Genomic DNA, 22,536 nt, shown 5'->3' with positions numbered 1-22,536 from the left:
AGTAGGATTTCAATTTTCTTTTGTTGATACTCATCAATCTTACAAAAAAGTAAAGCTAATTAATCTGGTTTGACGACTTAGGTTCTATTTTTCTTTTTTCATTAGTGGAAAATAGCATATTGTTGATCAGGTACATAGAGAGACACACACACATATACATCGTTGTATACTGATTTTTATTTGTTTTAAAATAACTTTTGTATACTCATACAATGTAGTAAGAATTAAAATTTTAATTCATATTCTACCCTCAAGATATTTTTTTGTTAGTCCACCTATATGGGACACGATTTCGGCCAAAAATTTACACAAAAGCTTTTACTGCATTAGTCATCTTTAATGTTTCATTTTATTTTGTCTTTATCAATGTTATAATACGATTTTATGTGTTCTTGAGAAAACAATAATTTTTTATTTTTGAATAAAATATAAATGTGAAGGTATCATAAAAATTTGAAAAAAATATCGATATTAGTATCAAATTAATTACTTAAAAGTTTTCATTTTCTTAATAATTTTCTTAATTTAATTTTTTATTATAATTTAATTTAAGTCTAATAACGAATTAATTTATTTTATATTTAATAATACAATTTTTTGATAAAAATAGTAATTAAGTACTTTATTAGAACTCAATGATTATCTTAATTATATGTTAGATTTTCTATATTTAAAATAGATGTTTATCCTGTATTTGATTATGTTTATCAGCAGAGTTACACAAATTTAAAAATAAAGCTTTAATAAGGTGTACTTACGCAAAATTACAAGTAATCTTAAATTTTAAGTAATATGCATCAATAAACAGTACTTTATGCATAAAAATGGTTTTTAAGAGTTTTTGTCAAATACTTTATAATATAGTATAGATAGTATAAATACTACATATATTCATTGACAAGTACATTGCACAAAAGTAAAATAAACTTGATAAAAAAAATTGAAAAAAATATCGGTACGATATCAATTTAGGGGTTGTTTGTTTACCTCTTAATAGTTCCATTGAGAGATGAATCTTATTTGGCAAAAAAAAAGTTTGCCTTTTAATGGCTTAAAACTCTTTGAATGATTTTGTATCATGGATCTCCCTTAACCATTAAAAACCCTAATTTCATTGTACATCAATTATCAAACAATTATATTTCATTTTGCATTATATCATGAAAGTCTTTTTAATCATTCTGACCACTTAATCAATTTGTACCAAATCATTCAGTAATTGCCAAATAACCCTTTAATGTATCTTCTATTATCTCTAAATTATTTTAATGTTCAAAAATATGATATTAAATGTCTATTATAATATATCAAATAACACAGATAATTGTTTTTTAATAGATCTTCTATTATCTCTAAATATATTTCAAATTTAAAAAAAATAGAAGATGATGATAATGAAAGGATAATGCATGTCATCTTTCGTTAGATTATTGTTATGTGATTCTTTTTCTTTTAGTAATTATTTTCTTATTTAACACTTTTGGTTAGTGATTTCATTTGATATATGTGTCAGGCTTTTAATTTTTGTAAAAATCGATGGTTTCCAAAAAGCTATTTTGATGATTTAATTTGGACTAGTAATGTTAGAATGGTAAGAAGTTGGTACTAAATATGCAACATAAATGATAGTATAGGGATCAATTATGTAATTATCTTAGAATTTAGATATGGATTGACCCTATGGTAACCAACTAGGTCAATCGTACTTGTCAACCGGGAACTAGGTCACACTACTCAAAGTCCATCTCCGCCCCGACTCTCCAAACCCTCCCTTTTTGATTGATGATTGACCCACCAGCATCTCTCAATTCTCCTGCATTTGAAACCCTAGAAATCAAGTCCTTTATCCTTCACTTTCGCTTCGTCAAACCCTACAACAGTAATTAAAAAAAGGGTTTTTCTTCTTTCGTCTAGAAATGCCAATTTCACAGCAAATACGCAAAACCCTGTGGATTCTCTTGAAACCCCAGGAAACCAAAAGATGGGTTTTTACGTTTTCGACGATTGTTTCTTCTTATGGGTGCTAGTCTAGGGTTTTTTCAAGATGAACATATTTAGGGCAAATCAAGAATCTATGTGAAAATTCCAATCTTTTTTTTTTTTTTACCACCAAACCCCCCCAATTGGTTTCTCCTGAAACCCAGGATTTGTTTTTTGTTTAGATTTTGTCTGGTTTATTAAGGTTGATCTGGTTTAGTTTAGGGCAAAAATATATGGAGGGTTGTGATCAAAGCAAGGTGTTTGTGGGTGGGATATCATGGGAGACAACAGAGGATGTGTTGAAAGAACACTTCGGCAAGTACGGAAAAGTGGTGGGTGCTGTGATTGCTAAAGATAGAAGCACTGGTAGCTCTCGTGGGTTTGCTTTTGTTTCCTTCTCTGAAGCATCTGATCTGAATAAAGTTCTTCTTGGTACCCATACTATTCTCGGGAGAACGGTTTGTTTTCTTGAATCACACACTTATTCCTGCTATTTTACTCTTTTCTTTTAGTTGTAAAAGAAAATTACTGCCTTTTGAATTGTCTTTATTAACAGTTGTTGAATTTGAAAGCATGTTGTAATGTTTCATATTGCATTGTTGAGGATGATGTGTCCGGACTCTGATAATTTCATTTATTTTTTTGCATGATTTAATTTTCTGATAAATTCTTGATGATTTTAAATAGGTAGAAGTGAAAAAGGCAGTTCCAAGAAGTGAACAGAACCAGAATCAGAATCAGAACCAGCAAGAACAGAGTAGGGGATTGAATAGAAACAGTAGAACTAATGGTATTAGTAGTAGCAGTAACTTAAAGATTAAGAAGATTTTTGTAGGGGGATTGCCGGCTAACTTAACTGAAGATGAATTCAAGGTCTACTTTGAAAAGTTTGGTAGAATTACTGATGTTGTTGTGATGCATGATAATGTAACCCGCAGACCAAGGGGTTTTGGCTTTATCACTTTCGATTCCGAGGATTCTGTTGAAGAAGTTATGCAAAAAAGTTTTCATGAATTGAGTGGCAAGCTCGTGGAGGTTAAAAGGGCTGTACCGAAAGAGGATAATGGTGTTTCTAGTGGCAATGGATTTAGCAATTACTCACCTCATAGACCTAGATACGATGTTCTTCCCAGTTATGGTGTTGTTTATGGTGGCTATCCTTATGGTGGTGGTGTATATGGTGGTGCTTATTATGGAGGGATTAATTATGGATTGGCTCCGGTTTCACCTAGAGTTCCATGGGGTCCACCCACGATGGTTAGCATCAGGGGAAACCCGTATCCTATGACTGTTTATCCTGCTTACATGAACAATGGACACGGGGTAATGGGTATGGCTGCCAATGGTTATAATGGGATCATGGGGTCTGCACCAAATGAAAAACCGAGTCAACTCAGTGGCGGCAACGAACAACTTGAAGCAGATGCAGGCTCTTCTCAGGTTGATAGATGAAATGTAGATATGTTATCCTTTGGGTTAATCTGGTGGGAAGACTAGCCAGCAGGACTAACAGGTTACTGGATTCTCATAATTTACCATTCTTGATGTTCAGTTATCGTTTCTTCAGGTGAATTTAACGTATTATAAAGATGGTTCTTGCGATGTATCATTTCTGGTTTCAATAATTCTTGGATTTGGTATTTGGATTTATGTAATTTCACTCATGTGTCAATGTCTATATGTCATTTGTGCAAGTCTTGATAGGTAATTTTCTTAATCTGTTAACTTTTTTCGGTCTGATTGGCATTGTTTGACAAATTCATGTAGATCACAGTGACATTTGTATTGTGCTGTAAGTAACATGCCTTCCATGGAGTTGATGTTCGACTTCTTGCATAAGATGCACCAGATTAATCCTTGTATCAAGCGTGATTAATTGATAGTATATGAGATTAAAGGTGATCACGGGTCCAAATCCATTGTTACGCTTTTCACCTTAACCATCTTTCTCATACAATTCTTTGGTGAAGAGCGGACATAAGTTGTTATAGCCTAAATCGTCACTAGACGCAAATGCGACCACATGCCACACAAACCCTTGTTGTGATGTTCGGCAAAAAAGTTACCTTGGCTGGTATATTAGATATACATGTTACTTTAGAACGAAAAGTATGTGTCTGTATATAAATATTGTTCGTATATATTGCTTTGTTATTTTTTATTTTTAAATTTAAAAACATACAAATTAAGAAAATAAAATAACCTAACAAAAAACTAAAATGAAAAATCCAAAACCAATTAAACGGTTAAACTAGACCGATTTGGATTTGGGTCGAGGTTTTGATCCAAGAGTTTTTTGGATTAAATCTTACTCTATGGGTGAAATTAGTAGCATGGTACTTGTCATATAATGGTATCGTTCCAATTAATTGTGAATTTGATTAGACTTAATTACCATTGTTATTGACCGACATTAATGATGATTTTAACCGGAATTTCTAGCACCTTAATACGGGTATTTTGATTAACTACTGCTAGTGTGACGTACCGGTTAATCTTAAGGAGATATAGAAGAAAATGTTATCTATTATGGGTTCGAATCTAGGCCCTCCAAAACCTTCATGGTCATTGAGGTTCACTTGCGATTACTTGAGATCATTCATAGTCATCCGAATAAGCTCATCTAGAAAACTCATGGTCACCCAAAAAAAGTATTTGTTTCAATGCAAACCTAAAATGGACAAAATATGTTCATAAAGATCGTATGGGTCCTAAAAATTACATTATTACCCCCCACAAAGGTAACCAAAAATTATGTTTTTGTCCCTATGATTTATTAAAAATTGTAAAATTAGTCCTCATGGTTTTAGAATTTTGGTTTTCATCCCTACATTTTATAATTCATTTTTATTTTACAAACCATATGAATTAAAAAAAAATTAAATTATAAGAACGAGAAAAAGATAATTAATTATAAAATATAGTGACAGAAAATTATAATTTTACAACTATAAATACGAAAATAGAATTTTTCAAGAGGAAAAAAACCGAGTCAAACCATTGAGCCCTGGAACAAGGTAATCCAAATACAGTTTTCACTTTTCACTGTCATTCTCGTTTTCTTCGTCCAAACCCCCCTTTCTCAATCTCTCTCAAAAACACCAATTCTCACTGCACAAATCAAAACAGGAATAAGAAGATTCGACTCCCTTCCTATTGGAATTTTGATTCTTCTATCGTTCATTCTTATTCAATCGTCTGAGTGTTCAACTTCAATTTCACTTGTTTCACTTTGATGAAAATTGGAAAAGTGCGAAGCCGTTTCATACAGATGAATGTCGTTTGTATGGAAATTTTTACTTCATTCCAAGAAATTGAAGTCAAATTCTGAAGGATCAGGCGATTTTGTTTATCCCCCATCGATCCATCCTTTGGTAAGCTCCGACAAGTCTGTCCGTGCAATCATCAATATCAATCGTGGATGATTACATTTGCAGGAAATCCGATTGAGGGTTTAAAAACTTGTTTTTATCACGAATCTTTTTCGATGCTGGTGTTTCTTAGGGTTCCTCATGTAACTACAAGTATTTCGAGGCAATTTCAAATTTTTTTCAGTTTGTAAAATAGTTGTATTATGTGTTCGTTTGTATGATCGTTTATGCGTTTTTTCATAAATGGTATCCCTTTTTCTATTGTTAGAAAATTTGAAGGTGATGAACTCATTGAAGTTAGTATTCAATTACTTCTATATTCTATAATTATTTTAATTGGAACTTTGACTACGAAATTTCCTCCCAAAATGCTACTTACAACATACAATATACGGTATCTAGGGTTATAGATAAAATAAATTGGAAGAGAATTCAAATGATGTCCATAGTAATGTTTGTTCTCAAATGTTAGAACGGCATTAAAGCTCTTTTACTTGTGTCGTATTTAGAATACTCTTTGACTAGTTTATATATAGCTGTGAGAGGGAAGTGAACACATTCTCTATATTTATGTTCAAGAGTCTTGCATTTCCTTCTTTGGGACCTCACAGATAAGAGATGAAACCTCTGCGAGCACTCTAATATACTTTTTGAAGTATCTCAATGTAGAGTGGAAGGATCATACGATGGATATAGCCAGATCCCCTTTTTGTTAGGTGATGTTTATTGGGAGAACTAATGGTTCTTGCTTAACTCAAATATCAGGGAAAACCCATTCCTTTTCTCTGTTCCTTTGCAGCTGTTCATCAAGTTTGTAACATAATTACATTCTTGTAGTAATTTCCCCATATAAGATAGGAGGACTACTCATAATAATTTCAAAAGTAAAAGAAGTGCCAACATGTGTATCGATGGAAATGAGATTTTATTGTGATTTGAGACACTCATGTTATTTCAATAACATCATGGTTTAATTTGTTGCTATATGTTCTTTTCATCTAGGAAATTGCACAAAGAATGTTTAATAATTGCTTATATAATGTGTGGGTGGATAATATCATAGGCACAAGCACTCATTTTCAATCCATTTTAAGGTTATGGTTGCAGAATTCCAACAATATGCATAATTATATGTTTCTACATTTGTCAACCTCCTCATATCCTTTTCATTATTTCAATAGGTAGAACTCTGACTCTGCATCTTTTGCCTAGCATGTCCAAAGCATGGATAAAGGATGAGGGTGTGTGGTAGGCCCTTGCAAACTAGTATTATGTTTAGCTATTTCCTATTTCACATGAAAAATGAAACCTAAAGAAATTTTGTTGTGGTTCAACTCCTTTGGCTTCCTGAGTATAGTGAGTATAAGTTGGCTGTGTTTGCATATTCTTATCGTGGGAGAGTGTTGGTCGTCACTTCTTAAGAACATGCTGCTTTAGAGTTCTTTGGAGGTGACTGTGAACGGGCTCCATCAACATGTTCATAAAAGGGAGCAAAGGTGAAATCGTCAATTCGTCATTCCCCTAGTGATGTGTCATATCGACATCTGAGTGGTGAGAAAAAGCAATGGTCTTGACACTTTAATGGGTCAGTATTGGGTCAAGGAGGCTGAATGAAGAGAGTTAACATGATTCAGTACTTGGGATAGTTCAGAAGTTGCTTGAACTAGTTGATGCCCTCAATGGAAAGAGTGTTCTTACATTTTTTCAAGAAACTAAGTAAAAAATCTAAGGGGATAAAGAGCATGGTTCATAAGTTGTGGCATTTAGGTACACAAGGTAGGTTTAGTAATAGATAAGTGGACATAGTTGGAACTAAAGAGAAGGATAAAATCTTATTAGCAAACATAATGGTGGGGGGGTGGTTATGAATGTAAATTAATGGATATACCCCTTTAATTGGACTTTAATGCATCTACAATAGTAGAATTTTTGGAGTACCTAGAAGAAATAGATAGGGATATCAATAATTGATGACTCTTATAATCTTCTTTCAGGCAAGAAAGCTATTAGTGGTCATGTAGTTGGAAGTAGTGGAGGTTTTGAAATGATCAAAATGTATTCTTTTTTGTTGTTGAAATTTTGCTATAGCTGATGATTTGATAATTGTAAACATTTCCCTTATGTTGTGTCACCCTCACCTAGTAACCTTGTCCAACCCGTTTATTGTTTGTACAATATATTGTTTATATACTAACCATTTAAGTTCTATCGGAAGATATTAATATCAGACTTATACTTTGAGTTTTTTTTATCTTGCTTCAGGAAGCTCTGCAATGCACCGTGTAGGTATTGCAGGCAGTGCCTCCAATTCAATCCGTCCTCGTAAGGAGAAGAGATTTACTTATGTATTGAATGATGCCGATGATACAAAGGTCACTGCTCATTCTGTTAGCTGATTGTCCCATGTTTACTTCTGTTTTGTATGCATGATTCCAATTGATAGATTACATGTTTTGTTCGTAAAACTTGGTGTAACTGTGTAAGCCAGATTTTTGTGGCTTGGGGCACATGTTAATTCCAAAAAGCTTTGTGTAAGACTACAAAGTTATAGTGTATAATTAAGGTGGCCTAGGTACCGTAGTTGTTAAAAAAGGCGCCCCTAGGCTTTGAGGCTCATAAGGCTCAAGGTCTTGGGATTTTTTCAAGTCGAGGCTCAGCGTATTCACGAGGCTCACTAAGGCACTGCGTCTTGGTTGAGGCGCCCTGTGGGCCTAGGTGCGCCTCATAAACAGTTACTAAATACCTAGTTAAACCTAAAATTAAATAAGTTTTCTCATCTTCTCATCTCCTAGATTTCTCTAAAGAAGTGTTATTAAATAGATGACATAAGTCAAACCCTAATACTAAATACTAAGGGGCTGTTTGTTTGGCTCTTAATGGTGACATTAAGAGCCAACCTCTTAATCGGTAAGAGGTAAGGACTGTTTGGCAAAAAAAATAAGCTTCTTAATGGTTACATTAACCTCTTAACCATTTTGTGTCTAGGGCCTCACTCAACCATTCAGATTGCATTTGTTCCATCTTTACCCTTCCACACCCCCTGTCTTCCAGCCATTTTGTGTCGCCTTTCACGAGAACTCGGCGCCTTCCACAGCCATCGCTGGTCACCTCCATCGTCTCCATCGCCGGTCACCTCCACAGCTTCGCCGGTTGTCGCCTGTCACCTCCACAGCTTCGCCGGTCGCTATCGCCGGTTACCCTTCCCACCCCTCTTTTCCAGCCGCTCTCTTCACGCATCTCTGCATCTCTGTATCTTCACCTCCACCATCTCTGCATCTCTCTATCTTCTCCTCCAACAGCATCCAAGGCACCATCCCAGCAAACATAAGTAGATGCCTCCAGCTTAGGGTTCTTGATTTCATGCAAAATCAAATTTCTGGTTCTATTCCTGAAGATCTCACTCTCCTTCTTGAAAGGCCTAGGTTTAATAAAATAGATTGTCTTCAAATATCCCAAATTCATTGGGTAATCTTGGAAACTTGACTAAAATTGATTTGTCAAACAATGAATTGGGAGGAAGCATACCCATCAGTTTTAGGAACTTCAGAAGGATAATTTTCATAGATTTGTCCATGAATAAGCTCAGTGGGTGTATACCCATAGAAGTTCTTAATCTCCCAAGTTTAACCACAATCCTTAATCTTTCCATCAATTCATTAACAGGCTCTTTGCCTCGAGAAATCGAACTTTTGGAAAGAGGGTTAAAATGGTAATTTGTTGTCATTCAGAGAACATTTACCAAACAACATTATTTCATTCAGTACTTAACCATTCTGGCCCTCTTAACCATTCTGACCACTTAACCATTCTGCACCAAACCATTCAGCAACCGCCAAACATCCCTCAAGTCCTTAGAACTTCAAGCCTCCTTCTCTACAAATACCCAGACTTTAAAAATTCTCCTTCACGGCTCACGCTTTTAACCCTTCTGCCTCTATCGAAGTACTGTTGGTTGCTGCATTGGAGACTTGTGTGTAACTGTGTGTGTATACTGATAAGATGCGCCTTGCATTCCTGAGGCCCGTGCCTCACGCCTGCTCCTCGTGCCTAGGCCCCCGTTGTGCCTAAGTGCGCCTTGAGCCTTTAACAACTTTGTTAGGTACTTTTGGCCTCCCTTTCTTTTCTCAACAACAAAAGCTCAAATTCATGGACACTTGCTTGTCAGAAAAATCTTGAGGCTACCTAAGAACAGCTTCCCCATTGTTGATATTCCTAGAAAAGGGCAAGTTTCTGGCGGTGACCATAATTTATCATAAAATCACCGCCAATCATCTTTTATAGGATAAATACATGATTATCTTTTCTAGGAAAAAGAAAAAGAATGTATGATATCCAACTGAGGATGGGCTAAGAGTATGATATCAAACTGAGGATGCCAATTATCAAACTGACCAGGGTTGTATTGACAAAAAATGTACAGATTAATCATGGGCTATGCTGAGAGTATGATATGACCATCACTCCGTAGTTAATTGGCATTTAGAACTGCTTTCTCTTAAAAGCAATAGGAAACAATGCAATGCGAATCAATAAAATGAGTGCCATTCCTAAATGTTTAGTTTTATGTTCGAGCATTATCATTTTGTTGGGTCAAATGGAGGTGTGGCAGAAGTTTTGCCATCCTTCTTTATTCACCTTTGGATGAGGCTTCCTGGGTCTTCGAATTTTTTTAGATGCCCTTTTTGTTTGGATATGTAGGCATAAGATGTTTGATGCATAATTCTAGAATCACATACTCAGAAAACTCATGAGAAACTTGTCTTCACCTCTTCACCAGGAATTATATAGACATAAAGATCAAAACTGAGTTTTTAACATAAACACAAAGTTCAGTGATGATAGAGAAAATTTAATTACAAGATTACATAATTATTGAAGTTATTGTAGAATAATCATCCGCAAGTAATTATGTATCATAACTACATAGATATTCACAAAACAAGGACTTCAAACATTTGAGTGTTCTTACCAGATTATAGACATTGTCTTTGTGGAGAAGATATATGAGTGTGGTCCCTGGTTGCAATTCTTTCCAGGTTGCTAGAGAGGACTATCAAATTGGTCAGGGATATCTGGAATAGTGCTCTCACTAAGAGATGAGTTTCATGGACTGCCCAGTCTTTTTTTCAATCATCGTGCATATTCTATCAGCGGAGGCTAGAACAAAGGAGATATCTGTCACTATGTGTACAGATCTGATTCTGATATTTTGCAATAATAGGTGATGAAACACATAATGTAATATTTGAACCACTTTTCTTTTTGCAGCATTGTGCAGGTGTGAACTGTTTGGCTATATTGAAGCCATCAAAACCTGGTTCAAGTTACCTCTTTACAGGGAGCCGTGATGGCACATTAAAGAGATGGGCATTGACTGAGGAAGATGCTACCTGCTCAGCTACCTTTGAGTCTCATCTTGACTGGGTATGGTTCTTCATTTCTGATTCTTTCTACTACCAGTCATTATCATCAATGGAAAATTTGGTCTTGTTTATCTTTAGATGTGGTCTTGGGTAATGCTGTAGTGGTGTCTTCTGAAAACTTAACTTTTGTATATAAGTAATATGTATAAGTAGTTGTGGGAAATAGTTATTTGACTTGTAGTCTGATGTATGTGTGCATGCATGCATTTTTTTTGGGCGGGGGTGTTGACAGACTTGCTGGGTACATGGACTACTGGCATCCATAATGAAGTCAAAATCAGATATCAACCATTATAAGAATGAATCTTGGATTCACAACACTTCTAGGGCTTCTGAATAGCAAGAGAACTGTAGAAATATAGAATTAATGCGGGAATGTGTTGGGGTGTACAGGTCAATGATGCAGTCCTCGTAGGAGGGAATACCCTTGTATCGTGCTCCTCAGATACTACCGTCAAGGTTTGTCTTCAGTGTAAGATTGAACCTTTTAATCCATGCATTAGTATTTATACAAAATTTGAACTAATATTATATCATGTTGTACCACTAGGCATGGGATTGCTTTTCTAATGGAACATGCACAAGAACTTTCCATCAACACACAGATTATGTCACTTGTCTTGCTGCAGCAGAAAGAAATGTAATTTTTCTGTCAATTATATGTTTTTGCTTCTACTTTAAAGTTGCTTGAATAGGTTATATGGATCTGCTAAGTGAAGACTCCACCAAAATTTCTTAGCATTTCCTTCAGGGGATATAAACATGATCAGCATAGGTTTTTCTGCCAGTAGTTTATTTTCTCTTTCTTCGCTTATCATTCTAGAGCAATGTTATTGCCTCTGGCGGCCTGGGTGGTGAGGTATTCATCTGGGATCTTGAAGCGGCACTTGCTCCCCTCACCAAGTCCAGTGAGGTAGCTGACGAGGATCGTTCAAGCGGCACTTATGGCTCAGGAAGTTCACTGTCAGTTACTAGCCTACGTACAATTGGCTCAAGCAATAGTTTTTCATTGCAAACAAATCTACCTCAAGGATATGTTCCTATTGCTGCTAAAGGACATAAAGAGTCTGTTTATGCATTAGCAATGAATGATACTGGGACTCTTCTGGTTTCTGGTGGAACTGAGAAGGTAAATTATTTTTTAGTTACTCTTTGTGAATTCTGAGTATTGATAAGAGTGCATTTTGCTACTATTCAGGGTTTTCATCTTTTTGTTCTCCACTTCAATTCCACCATGCTGTAGTCGTGTAGTGGGATTATGAATGGATGAACCTTTATTTGAAATATCTGCCACGGCCTTCACATTTTATAAGACTTGCTAGGGCCTTGGCTTAGTCAGGCAGAAATTCAGGCTTCTTTCTGTGTATTCCTACCTATTTACTATTTTGGGCTTTGCAATCACGGTGCAAGGAGTTTATCTCTCAGAATCTTTGATTTATTGTAGGCTGTACGTGTTTGGGACTCAAGAACTGGTTCAAAGATGATGAAGCTTCGAGGGCATACAGATAATATTAGGGCTTTGCTTCTCGACTCCACGGGAAGGTTTGTTGTTACTATCATTTGTTTGATTACTATGGGATAGTGAGGTGCCTTATTAAACTTAGATTTTAGTTTAATGTGAAACTACATACACGCCTATTTTTGCTTTTCTTACAATTTATTCACATCTCTTTGAGAATTGCTTTTGTTTCTAGAAATTGGATATATTTCTTGTATCAAAGCTACTGTCCAATACCACTGTGCATGCATGGTAAATTATGTCTAGTGTTCTTTGCAAAAATTAGATAGCTTAATTATTGACCTATATTCTTGTACCTTATTTTTTTAGCCTTGTAAGTGTAGAAGAAAGGGTATAGAAAGATAAATATTGTTGAGAAACAAAGAAAAAATTTATAGACTTAGATGGGTGGGCCAATTAGCTGAGATAGGAATTAAATGGAATTGATTACCGTATGGGGACCTACTCTTTACAAAGAAGTTTTAGGACTCGCTGTTGGTTCTGGATTAATTATAAATTCATAAAAGATTATGAAGAGCTAGAACGATAAAGTGCACTTGGAGCTTGTTGTGGTCTTTGTTGCTTTATGCAGTATATACTTTTCAACTTGTGTGTTTGGATAAATGATCAATAAGATTAAACTGTTTAATTATTGGATTTGTAATGGCTCTTCAATTTCATTGATGCAGATTCTGCTTATCAGGATCTTCTGATTCTATGATTAGGTAAGCATACTTGATATTTTTATCACCTTTTTTGGTTCAGTGTTGGTTTTTCTCTGAAATGGTTAGCTAGGCCACAAGCTAAGTGCTAGAGAACGAGATAATCTGGTTATACCTTGTCAAGACTACACTGAAATATCTTGTGGATTTTTTCTAAAAAGATCGAGGATGTAATGACTAATGTATGAGAAATTTAAACTGGCAATAATTCCATGACCAAGGGACTTCATGCTAACATAAAGTTTGTGTTCCTTTGGTGGTATTCTTTTATTTTCTGGGTGAACATGGAACTATATCTTTTCCTTTTTTTTTATAGATTATGGGATCTTGGGCAGCAGCGGTGTGTGCACTCATATGCTGTTCATACAGATTCCGTGTGGGCACTTGCTAGCACTCCAACATTCAGTCATGTGTATAGTGGTGGAAGAGATCTTTCGGTAAGCGCTTCTATGTTTCCATGGAAGAAAATGTTTCCTGGGTTTGTTTTTCAAGTCTTTGCGTTGAGTTTATCTAGCATTAATTTGTATGTTCTCTACTTCTAGTTGTACTTAACAGACCTTGCGACAAGAGAGAGTATATTGCTTTGCACAAAGGAGCATCCTATTCAGCAACTAGCAATGCATGATGATGGTATATGGGTTGCAACAACAGATTCTTCTGTGCATAGATGGCCTGCTGAAGGTCGAAATCCTCAGAAGGTGTTTCAAAGAGGCGGTTCCTTTCTGGCTGGGAACTTGTCATTTTCAAGGGCAAGGGCTTCCTTGGAAGGATCTACTCCTGTGAGTTGTCTTCTTTATGTTCCTCATTCAGTTTTCCTGCTTAGGTTGCATCGTTTCTAAAACAAATCCAATTCATTTTTTCATTATATAATTGTTTTCAAGGAGTCTTCTAGAATGACACCCTCATTTAATCAATACAAATGGCATGCCTATAATTCAAGTGGAAGTGTAGAACTAAGGTCTATTAGCTACTAAGTGGTGGGGTTAGGTAGTAACCCATGATTGAACTGCTGATGATGCCTTTTAATGTTCGTGTTGATCTTTGTCTGTCATCTAAATAACGTTATTGCAAGTCTTTGTGAATCTCCACTGTTTGTACTCACTTGCATGTTGTTTGTCTGTTCGGTACTTGACAAACTAACTGATCTTATCTGATGTGTAGGTTCCTGTTTATAGAGAACCAACTTGCAGTATTGGTGGAATTCCAGGGATAGTGCAGTACGAAATTCTGAACAATAGAAGACATGTCCTGACTAAGGTAACACTAAGGGGCTGTTTGGTTGGGGTTATTAAAAGGTATGAGTGGAAATGATAATCATTGGGTATGCTTTGTTCAAACAAAGGAATGAAAAATGGTATGAAAAATGATGTTTGGTTTCAGATAATTAATCAATCTATAATAGATCTGGGTAAAAATCATTCCTCTCCAATTTAGGGGGAATAGAAAGTTTTTCCCTAGCCTGTCTATCACCCCTCACACACATCATCGGCTCACCGCCCTCTCCTTTCCCCCTTTCTTCCTTTTCCATGGAAGCACCTCCATCGCCCGCTGCAGACAGATCTCCAAACATAAAGGTTCAGTTCCCAGTTCTCCACCAAGGAACAAGAAGGCCGCAGATCTCCAGACACAAATGTGCCTGGTTGCAGCTGACAATCTCCGCCAAGGAACAAGGAACAAGAAGACGAGTTCAGTAGCTTTTGCATCTGGTTGTCATAAGGAACAAGATGACGAGTTCACAGTTGCTTTGCACTGGGTTGTGGTGATCGGATGAGGAAAGTGGTTTCCATCACAAAAGTCGGTGGGTGTTGTGGTGGAGGAAAGTGGTGATTGTCTCTCTCTCTCTCTCTCGGGTGAACCCTAGACGACAGATCCTCCAAACATATACAAGGCCTCTATTTTTAATAGTAAACACCCCTGAGTTTTTCCTTTGACATTTTCGATTGTTTAATATTTAAGAGACACATTTCAGCTTCTCTGGTTGTTTGTTCATACCGGCTAACTTTATAAACTGATAATCTGAAATGTATCTTTGATAGGATAATGCTGCTTCTGTCAAGCTTTGGGAGATCACCAGAGGTGTTGTGATTGAGGACTATGGACAGGTTACTTAAATGCTCTTTTGTCTAGAAAGACGCATATCATTGGCAAGTATGCCATCATCTAAGCAGGAGGTTTGCATTTTTTTATTGTTACTCATTTTCCGAACTGTCGATTTCAGGTTTCATTTGAAAAGAAGAAGGAAGAGCTGTTTGAGATGGTATGTATCACTAGCTCACTACAGGAACTAATGTGTACCATTTTATGCTTCTTCTCGTTGACTTTACCATACTTCTTCAGGTGAGCATTCCGGCATGGTTCACTATAGATAGCAGGCTTGGGAACTTGTCTGTGCATTTGGATACCCCACAATGCTTTTCTGCAGAGATGTATTCTGTTGATCTTAACATCACTGAGAAAGCTGAGGATGACAAGGTTTGCATATTTCCTGTGTGTTTGGGTACCTTTGCTTTTATATATATATATATATATATATATACACCAAGGACTCTGTATTTTCCAGTGTTTCTGGTTACCTCTATATAGCCATCTCCGATCAACTTTATCACTCAACTCTAAATTTAGAGAAAAAAAGAACATATATCAGGAATCAATATTAATGTTCGAGGTTTTCTTTTGAGTTGGCTTTAACCTCTTTTAATTAGGTTGTAATCATGTGTACTTTCATTCCATTGTAAATTTTTAGTTTTGCTGTAGTTTAAGGTTCTAAATTTCTAATGTACTTTATTTTATAATCAATGTGGTATTTTACTTTCACCTTTAAGTTTGTGCACCCTTTATTTTATAGAGTAACTTATGGATTTGGTCCAGGGTTTAACGAAAATTATGACTAACGTCCCTAAACTCGAAAAATTATGGATTTGGTCCCTGTGGTTGTCATTTTATTATGACTAGGATCCCTGAAACTGAAGACGTTTATTTTTGTCCCATTAAATTCCTCACGTGCTTAGCGCACCAGGGTTATATAGGTCTTTTCACGTTCCCCCTCATTTAACCCATTTCCTTTTACCGTTGTGCTTCTTTCCACCATCTTCATCGATTATGAAGTTCATCCAAACACAAATCCATTCCCGACAAAACTTCAATCTATAAATTGAACACAAATTAACCAATACAAACTCATTCCAAAAATTTGTATTACAAAACCCTAAATCTAAATTAAAAACAAGAAAAAAAATCCTAATTGTAAATCAAGAATAAGAAAAAAAACTAAATCAAAATCAAAATCCTAAATCTATGATCATTCTATGTTTGAATTGGTCATGATAGAGACCTCCATTCGTTGCTTTTCTCCTTGGGATGCACAAGTAGAAGCACATGAGAGACGTCCATTATTTTTGTGTGTGTGTACAGTGATGGAGATACAGATCGAAGTAGATCCACAGCAGTGAGTAGAGAGAGAGATAGTAGCTTTAACCCGTAGATCAAGTAGAAGATGGGCGTGCAGATCGAGTATTAGATGAGAGATGCAGGAACGAAATTGGTTCAGTTGCAGAAATGAGTTCGAGGAAAAGAGGGAAGGAGGTTCATCTGAGGGGAAGGGGGTAGTGATGGAGGTGGAGGTGGAATTGGTGGTGGGGGTGGAGAGAGCAGATGGATGAGGTGACATCTCTGCAACCAGTGGTGTAGGGCAGCTGGTATGGAGACAGTGAAGGAGGAGATAGACATGCACATATGCATGTAATGTATATGCTATAACTAAGATATCACAATATATTATTTATTCTTTTCAATAAGAAGAAGACAACAAGGGAATTTTGGTATTTTTACCCCTGACTTAACTGGGATAATGAATTTTTTTACTCTGTTAATAAGAATGATGGTAGTCATAATAAAATGACAACCATTGGGACCAAATCCGTAATTTTTCGAGTTTAATGACGTTAGTCATAATTTTCTTTAAACCACAGGGACCAAATCCGTAATTTACTCTTTTTTATATATATACCTTTTAATTATTTAACAAAAGTTAATTAATTATAACACTTGAACCAAACAAACCAATATATCCCATTCGAATGTAGGGTTGGGGGATGTATGCAGACATATCCTCTTCCTCAAAAAATAGACCTGCTATTTCTGTTAAGACACCCGGTTTGTGCAAAATTACGAGCGAAATGGAAGGAAGAACTAGACTAGTAAATACTAAACAACACACAAAAACGAAAGCAGAAATAGGCACATTGAAACATATATAAAGTAAGGAAAATCACACATCCCTTCATCTAATAGGATTTTGCTACCTCATCGCTCTAGTCCCTACGCCTACCCCCTCCCTTCCTCATCCTGTTTTAATTCCCTTCCTCCCATCTACACTAGCTACAGGTCCCTGCACCTAAGTCTACTACCCTAATCTCGCATCTCCAAGAACTCCTACCAGAGGCCGTGTCCAAGGAAATGTCGAAGGCTGCCATGTTCATCCTCAACTGCTTATCTCACGTCCTCCTCAGCCTGCTCCTCCTCTCCCCCTCGATTGTCACACTTTCTACTACTCTCCGGTGCCGCCATCAGTTTCCTGCGAACATGTCCAGCATATAGTTTAAGGGAAGTGCTTGACTATCAGTTAAGCATATAAAATACCTCTTAACGATGACAAAATCAATTAATCTTGTGGACCAAAAAATCAATGGTCTCAACATTCCATGATGATCTTTAATGGGCAATGCCGTAATTTCTTATTGAAGTTTTGCCAGATAGTGAAATTGGTAAATTATTTGCTGAATACCAAGAAGGAAATTGCTGCATTTATTACGGATGGAGGGAGTATGTTACCCAATGATAGGGTACATTCATTGTTGCATTGCATCCCCGGTATACTGTGGAATATACATATGGGAAACTGCAGCACATCCTTAGTATGAGCTATCTATGCATTAGCATAGATCATTCTCCATCTATCCAAGATGATAATGTGCAAATTATTACTTGCTTATCCTTTCTTAATGTTTAGACATATCACATTCTAAGGTTCACCATGCAGTCCCCAGTGCTTACAGCGGCAGAGTAGAATACCTTGTCATCATTCTTTAGCAAGGGTAAGGTAGAACCTGAAGGAGTGTTACATGGATATAGATAAACGTTGGGTCTTTCATGTACTAGCTTAATCTTTTAAACAAGTTGGTAAACTTACATGGTAACATCCTTGTGGTTGAACCACCCTCTGGGCAATTTATTTTACCATCACAATTTGCATGCTGTCTGGTTTTTTGCATAGTGACAAATCTGTACATGATCTGAGGGTTAGTATTGATGCTACATGGAATTATTGGGCCTTTAGCTCCCGGCTTATGGTTTTAGATGAGTTGGTGGTTTAATGTTCTGGCTCAGTGAAGTTGCATAAAATTTGAGGGATGGACTTAGGTAAATTTAGGAGTTCGAGAATGAAATTCTTGAGTGATATTTTGTCATCTCAAAGCTGTAAGACACAATAATCTTACTTTCTTTAAGCCATGCCACTCAAGAGCATCGTGATCCTGAAGAAAGCATAAAATTTCTGAATGTGCATGACAACTGATTTGTTTATTTTAAATCAACCCCTGACTGCATCCCTGAAGAAGGTTTCTATTTCTGCAATATTATCTCTGGGCTTAGTTGAATTCATTTTTCATGTATAAAGATTTTTTGTTCTTACTCCGCGCCCCTACTCATCCTTATCTCGAAGGGTAATTACTCTATTACCATGAAATGAAATTTCTTTGTCAAAGGCTACTATTTTTCTTTTATATCTTCTCAAAATTTCATGTTTACCTTCTGTGATACCTTCCCATTTAATGTACCTGGGTGGTTTATTGAGAATATTGTTGATCCTCGTAGTTCCATTTTTGTATTCAGTAGAATAATTGCTATTTTCTGTTGACCAATATATTGAACAGGTTAATTTGGCACGAGAAACCCTCAAAGGACTGTTGGCTCATTGGCTGTCGAAGAAAAAGCATAAATTTGGGTCCCAATCTTTGGTGAATGGAGAAACTCCATCTGGCAGGGATATTTCTGCCAGGAGTATTACACTTCCAAAAGTTGAGGTAGATGGTAATGCTGAAAATGATTCTGCAGTGTATCCTCCATTTGAGTTCTCAAAGGCTTCCCCTCCTTCTATTATTACCGAGGGCTCCCATAATGGCCCGTGGAGGAAGAAAATTACCGAGATGAATGGAACTGAAGACGAGCAGGACTTCCCATGGTGGGTTTTAGATTGCATTTTGCATAACCGTTTGCCCCCAAGGGAACATACCAAGTAATTCTCTACTTCCACTTCGCTTGTTCTTTTTCTCTTTCTTCCAGATGTGTGTGTGTGTATATATATATACATCATGTTCATGTGGCAGGGGGGGGGGGGAGTTATTCAGTGCAGTCCATGATTTAGTAATCTGAAGTCTTAAAAAAATTGGACTTCTTTTCACTATCTTCCATCATGAGTTGCATACAAACCCACAATGAATGGCATTCATAAAACTTATATAAATGGGTGGTTTGTCAAAAATGGTTTATGAATGCTAATGCTAAAGAGATTCAATTTCTTTCTGTTCTTGTTTGAGTCAACTTATCCAAACCTTCTTACTTGCCTTTTATTTAAAAAAAACCACCAGTCTCAAAGAAATGCAAAACAAACACTATACTTTGCAAGGATGGACAGTTTTGAGAAGAAAAGCCAGATACCATGGGTATTTTTGTGTTGACATTTCCACATTTAATCTAAAATCTCATGTTTATGAAGTGCAGTGTTTTTCTGTGTTTTCACAAGAAAGATGATTGGGAATGTAAATGACTTATTTCTGTTTCAGTTTCTTACTAAAGTAGCATGCTCTTTAAATTTTCTTAATTCTCAGGTGCAGCTTCTTTTTACATCCATATGAAGGTTCAACTACCCAGACTGTGACACAAGGGAAGCTGAGTGCCCCTCGTATTTTAAGAATACACAAGGTACATTTTGATTAATCTGCCATACTATGATGATTCATAACGTCCTTGTAAGCTACTCATTCTGAATTCTCAGACGTTGGTTAATGCTGTCAGACTCTTTCTGACTGAAGGTTGCTGTAAGCTCTACATAGGCCTCATCATACATCCTCACACTGTAGACAAAATTACATAACAGAAATCCGAAGTTAAAGCAAAAATGCACAGCAATGATATGCAAATAAAATCTCTCTTCTAAACATTTTTTTGTTAGGTTGTCAATTATGTTGTGGAGAAGTTGGTCCTCGACAAACCTTTGGATAGCATGGCTATTGATGGAACTTTTGCTTCTGGGCAATCTGGAGGGCAGTTGCAGCATTCGAGTACTGGAGATGGATCCTTCAGATCTGGATCGAATTCTTGGCAAAAGCTTAAGCCCTCTATAGAAATCTTATGCAATAATCAGGCAAGCTGATTTTCTTTTTGATGGTGAAATTGTTTTTGGTAGCATTTACATGCTTAATTGTAGTGCTTGTCATTGTGCACGGACAAATGGTGAGCTATTTATGCATACATATGTTATATATTTTCATTGTAGTAAATAATCCCTGCTAAATGAGCCTTTAAACCCATTTCACAGTAATGCCTATTGATGCATAGCAAAAAGAAGGATTTCATGATGCAGAACCTATATTCCAAAGCGTGGGAGCATGTTGACAAAATCTAAATCTACCAATACAACCTTAAACAAGGACAAAAGCCTAATCCTAAACCCTAATAGACATCAATAAGAAGAACAATCCCAACTGTAAAGCAAACTATGATTCTAAACAAATCACCCAAAACAGACTCAGAAAAAAACCAAGTAAAACCTTATTAATTATGAACTCGTTGTTTGGATATGTCCTAAATCATTCTTCAATTATTTACTATTTAGTCATATTTCTTTCGTTCTTTTTGAATTTTCTTCTTGTCATTGGCCTAAACTATAGTACAATTAGTTATTCATATTTCCTTTATTCTTTTTAAGTTTCCTTCTCACCATAGTCTTCTAAGGACTGTTTGGAGGAAAATTGATCACGTGCATGCTATCGTTATTGGTAACTCAATCGGGAACCTTTATCTTTTCTGATATTAAATCCCTAGTCTGCTATTATCCAGGTCTTGACACCTGACATGAGCTTAGCGACTGTCCGTGCTTATATATGGAAAAAGCCTGAGGACCTTGTTCTCAACTACCGGATCATCCCTGGAAGATGAATTGATGCATCCATGTGGTAAGATTTCTACTTAGGTTTCATGTTATTCTATTATTGCACATTCCGGTTGATAATCACTGCATTTAATAGTAAATCCTTTCTCCAGAGCTAGAATCGCCATATCCAGAGCATGGTACAACTTTCAATGCATAAAGTTCGAGCACGGTTGAATGAGTTCTCTGAATTCTGTCATTCCTGCTCTGGAAAAAGGGTTTCCTGCTTTTGATATTTCAGTATGAATTGATAATGGGCTTCTACGAGTCTGGGTAACCGATCCAGAATGGCAAATTTTGGACCCTTGTGTGTTTATTTTTATTTTTTATTTTGAGCAGTGCTATCATCATGTTCTTCTGTAGGTCAGAGCGTATCCAATTCTGATTGATTTTGGGCTGCTAAGATGCTTGGAGGTGATAATCTCATTAAAAGTGCTTCTCGTATTCCATTGCATCCACTTAGTTCTGGAACACTAATTAGTTTTCTGAATGATGAAGCACTTCCTGATGCACCAAGAACCGTGGATGATCAGTTGAAGGGTTGCTATTTTGAAATTCTGGGCCCAGAGCTATCGACTTGAAAGAAATAGCAGTTGAATATGGAAGATGATGTGGAGAGGCTTTGTGGGTCTGGTCAAGAATCTATCGGAAAAGCAGAATGTTTAGTAGTATCGAGGAAACCAAGTACTGTACTTGCAAATAATACCATTGTCACCCATGCCAACAAGTAAGTTTGTGTTTTGTACATCAGCTTGATGCCTTATTTTTCTCTGTTCTTTTCGTGTTCATGGCCTTACCTAAATTCCTGTTTGGGTGTAAAACTAGTATGGTATGTGACATTAATTTGAAGCCTTGTAGGGATATATATATATATTTATATATATATACACACACATTTGAATTAGTTACAAGATTGAGAGCTGTTATATCTTCTATTATCTTAGGGGCCGTTTGCCAAACACTTAACGGGTAAGCCCTTACCGGTAAAATTCAATACTATTATGTACTTACCGGGTAAGATTCTAGTCCACCAAAACAGCATTGTATGCAACAATTTACCTGGTAAGCGCTAACCATGGTAATAGTCGTGGCCCTCACTTACCGGGTAAGACTCTTGGTACTTACCTTCGCTCTTACCGGGTAAGATTCTTGGTTCTTGCCATATTTATCCGGTAAGGTAATGTGACTTGTAAGTGCTTACCCAGGTAAGTGTTTGGTAAACTTTACCTTAGTGTTGTTTTTCTTGGCAACATTTACATATGGGTAAATTCCATCTGTAAGTTGCAACTTGCATGAAATTTGACATATTTGAGCCAAAATTGGCTTGGGCTTAATA

At 36.3% G+C, this 22,536-nt stretch overlaps 2 protein-coding genes across 2 annotated transcripts; both read left to right on the top strand.

Annotated features, from left to right (window-relative positions):
- The first annotated feature begins 1,721 nt into the window (after positions 1-1,721).
- LOC112525904 (heterogeneous nuclear ribonucleoprotein 1-like) lies at positions 1,722-3,672 on the top strand. The gene is made up of 2 exons (XM_025136221.1): positions 1,722-2,438; positions 2,668-3,672. The coding sequence occupies exons 1-2, from the start codon at positions 2,214-2,216 to the stop codon at positions 3,430-3,432; spliced, it is 990 nt and encodes a 329-aa protein (XP_024991989.1). The 5' UTR covers positions 1,722-2,213; the 3' UTR covers positions 3,433-3,672.
- A 1,326-nt stretch (positions 3,673-4,998) lies between these two features.
- Positions 4,999-22,067, top strand: LOC112524508 (WD repeat-containing protein 48-like). Its single transcript, XM_025134354.1, has 20 exons — positions 4,999-5,354; positions 7,614-7,723; positions 10,620-10,775; positions 11,168-11,233; positions 11,325-11,414; positions 11,598-11,903; positions 12,219-12,316; positions 12,962-12,997; positions 13,311-13,431; positions 13,537-13,773; positions 14,156-14,251; positions 15,031-15,096; positions 15,213-15,251; positions 15,332-15,466; positions 18,925-19,286; positions 19,879-19,972; positions 20,223-20,414; positions 21,110-21,225; positions 21,564-21,614; positions 21,699-22,067. The coding sequence occupies exons 2-18, from the start codon at positions 7,625-7,627 to the stop codon at positions 21,206-21,208; spliced, it is 2,292 nt and encodes a 763-aa protein (XP_024990122.1). The 5' UTR covers positions 4,999-5,354; positions 7,614-7,624; the 3' UTR covers positions 21,209-21,225; positions 21,564-21,614; positions 21,699-22,067.
- The last annotated feature ends 469 nt before the right edge of the window (positions 22,068-22,536 follow it).

This window comes from Cynara cardunculus (genome assembly GCF_001531365.2).
Source record: "Cynara cardunculus var. scolymus isolate 2C chromosome LG 13, CcrdV1, whole genome shotgun sequence".
NCBI classification, from domain to species: domain Eukaryota; kingdom Viridiplantae; phylum Streptophyta; class Magnoliopsida; order Asterales; family Asteraceae; genus Cynara; species Cynara cardunculus.
Note: the sequence above shows the minus strand (reverse complement) of the source record. Positions and strands in the feature narration are given on the sequence as shown.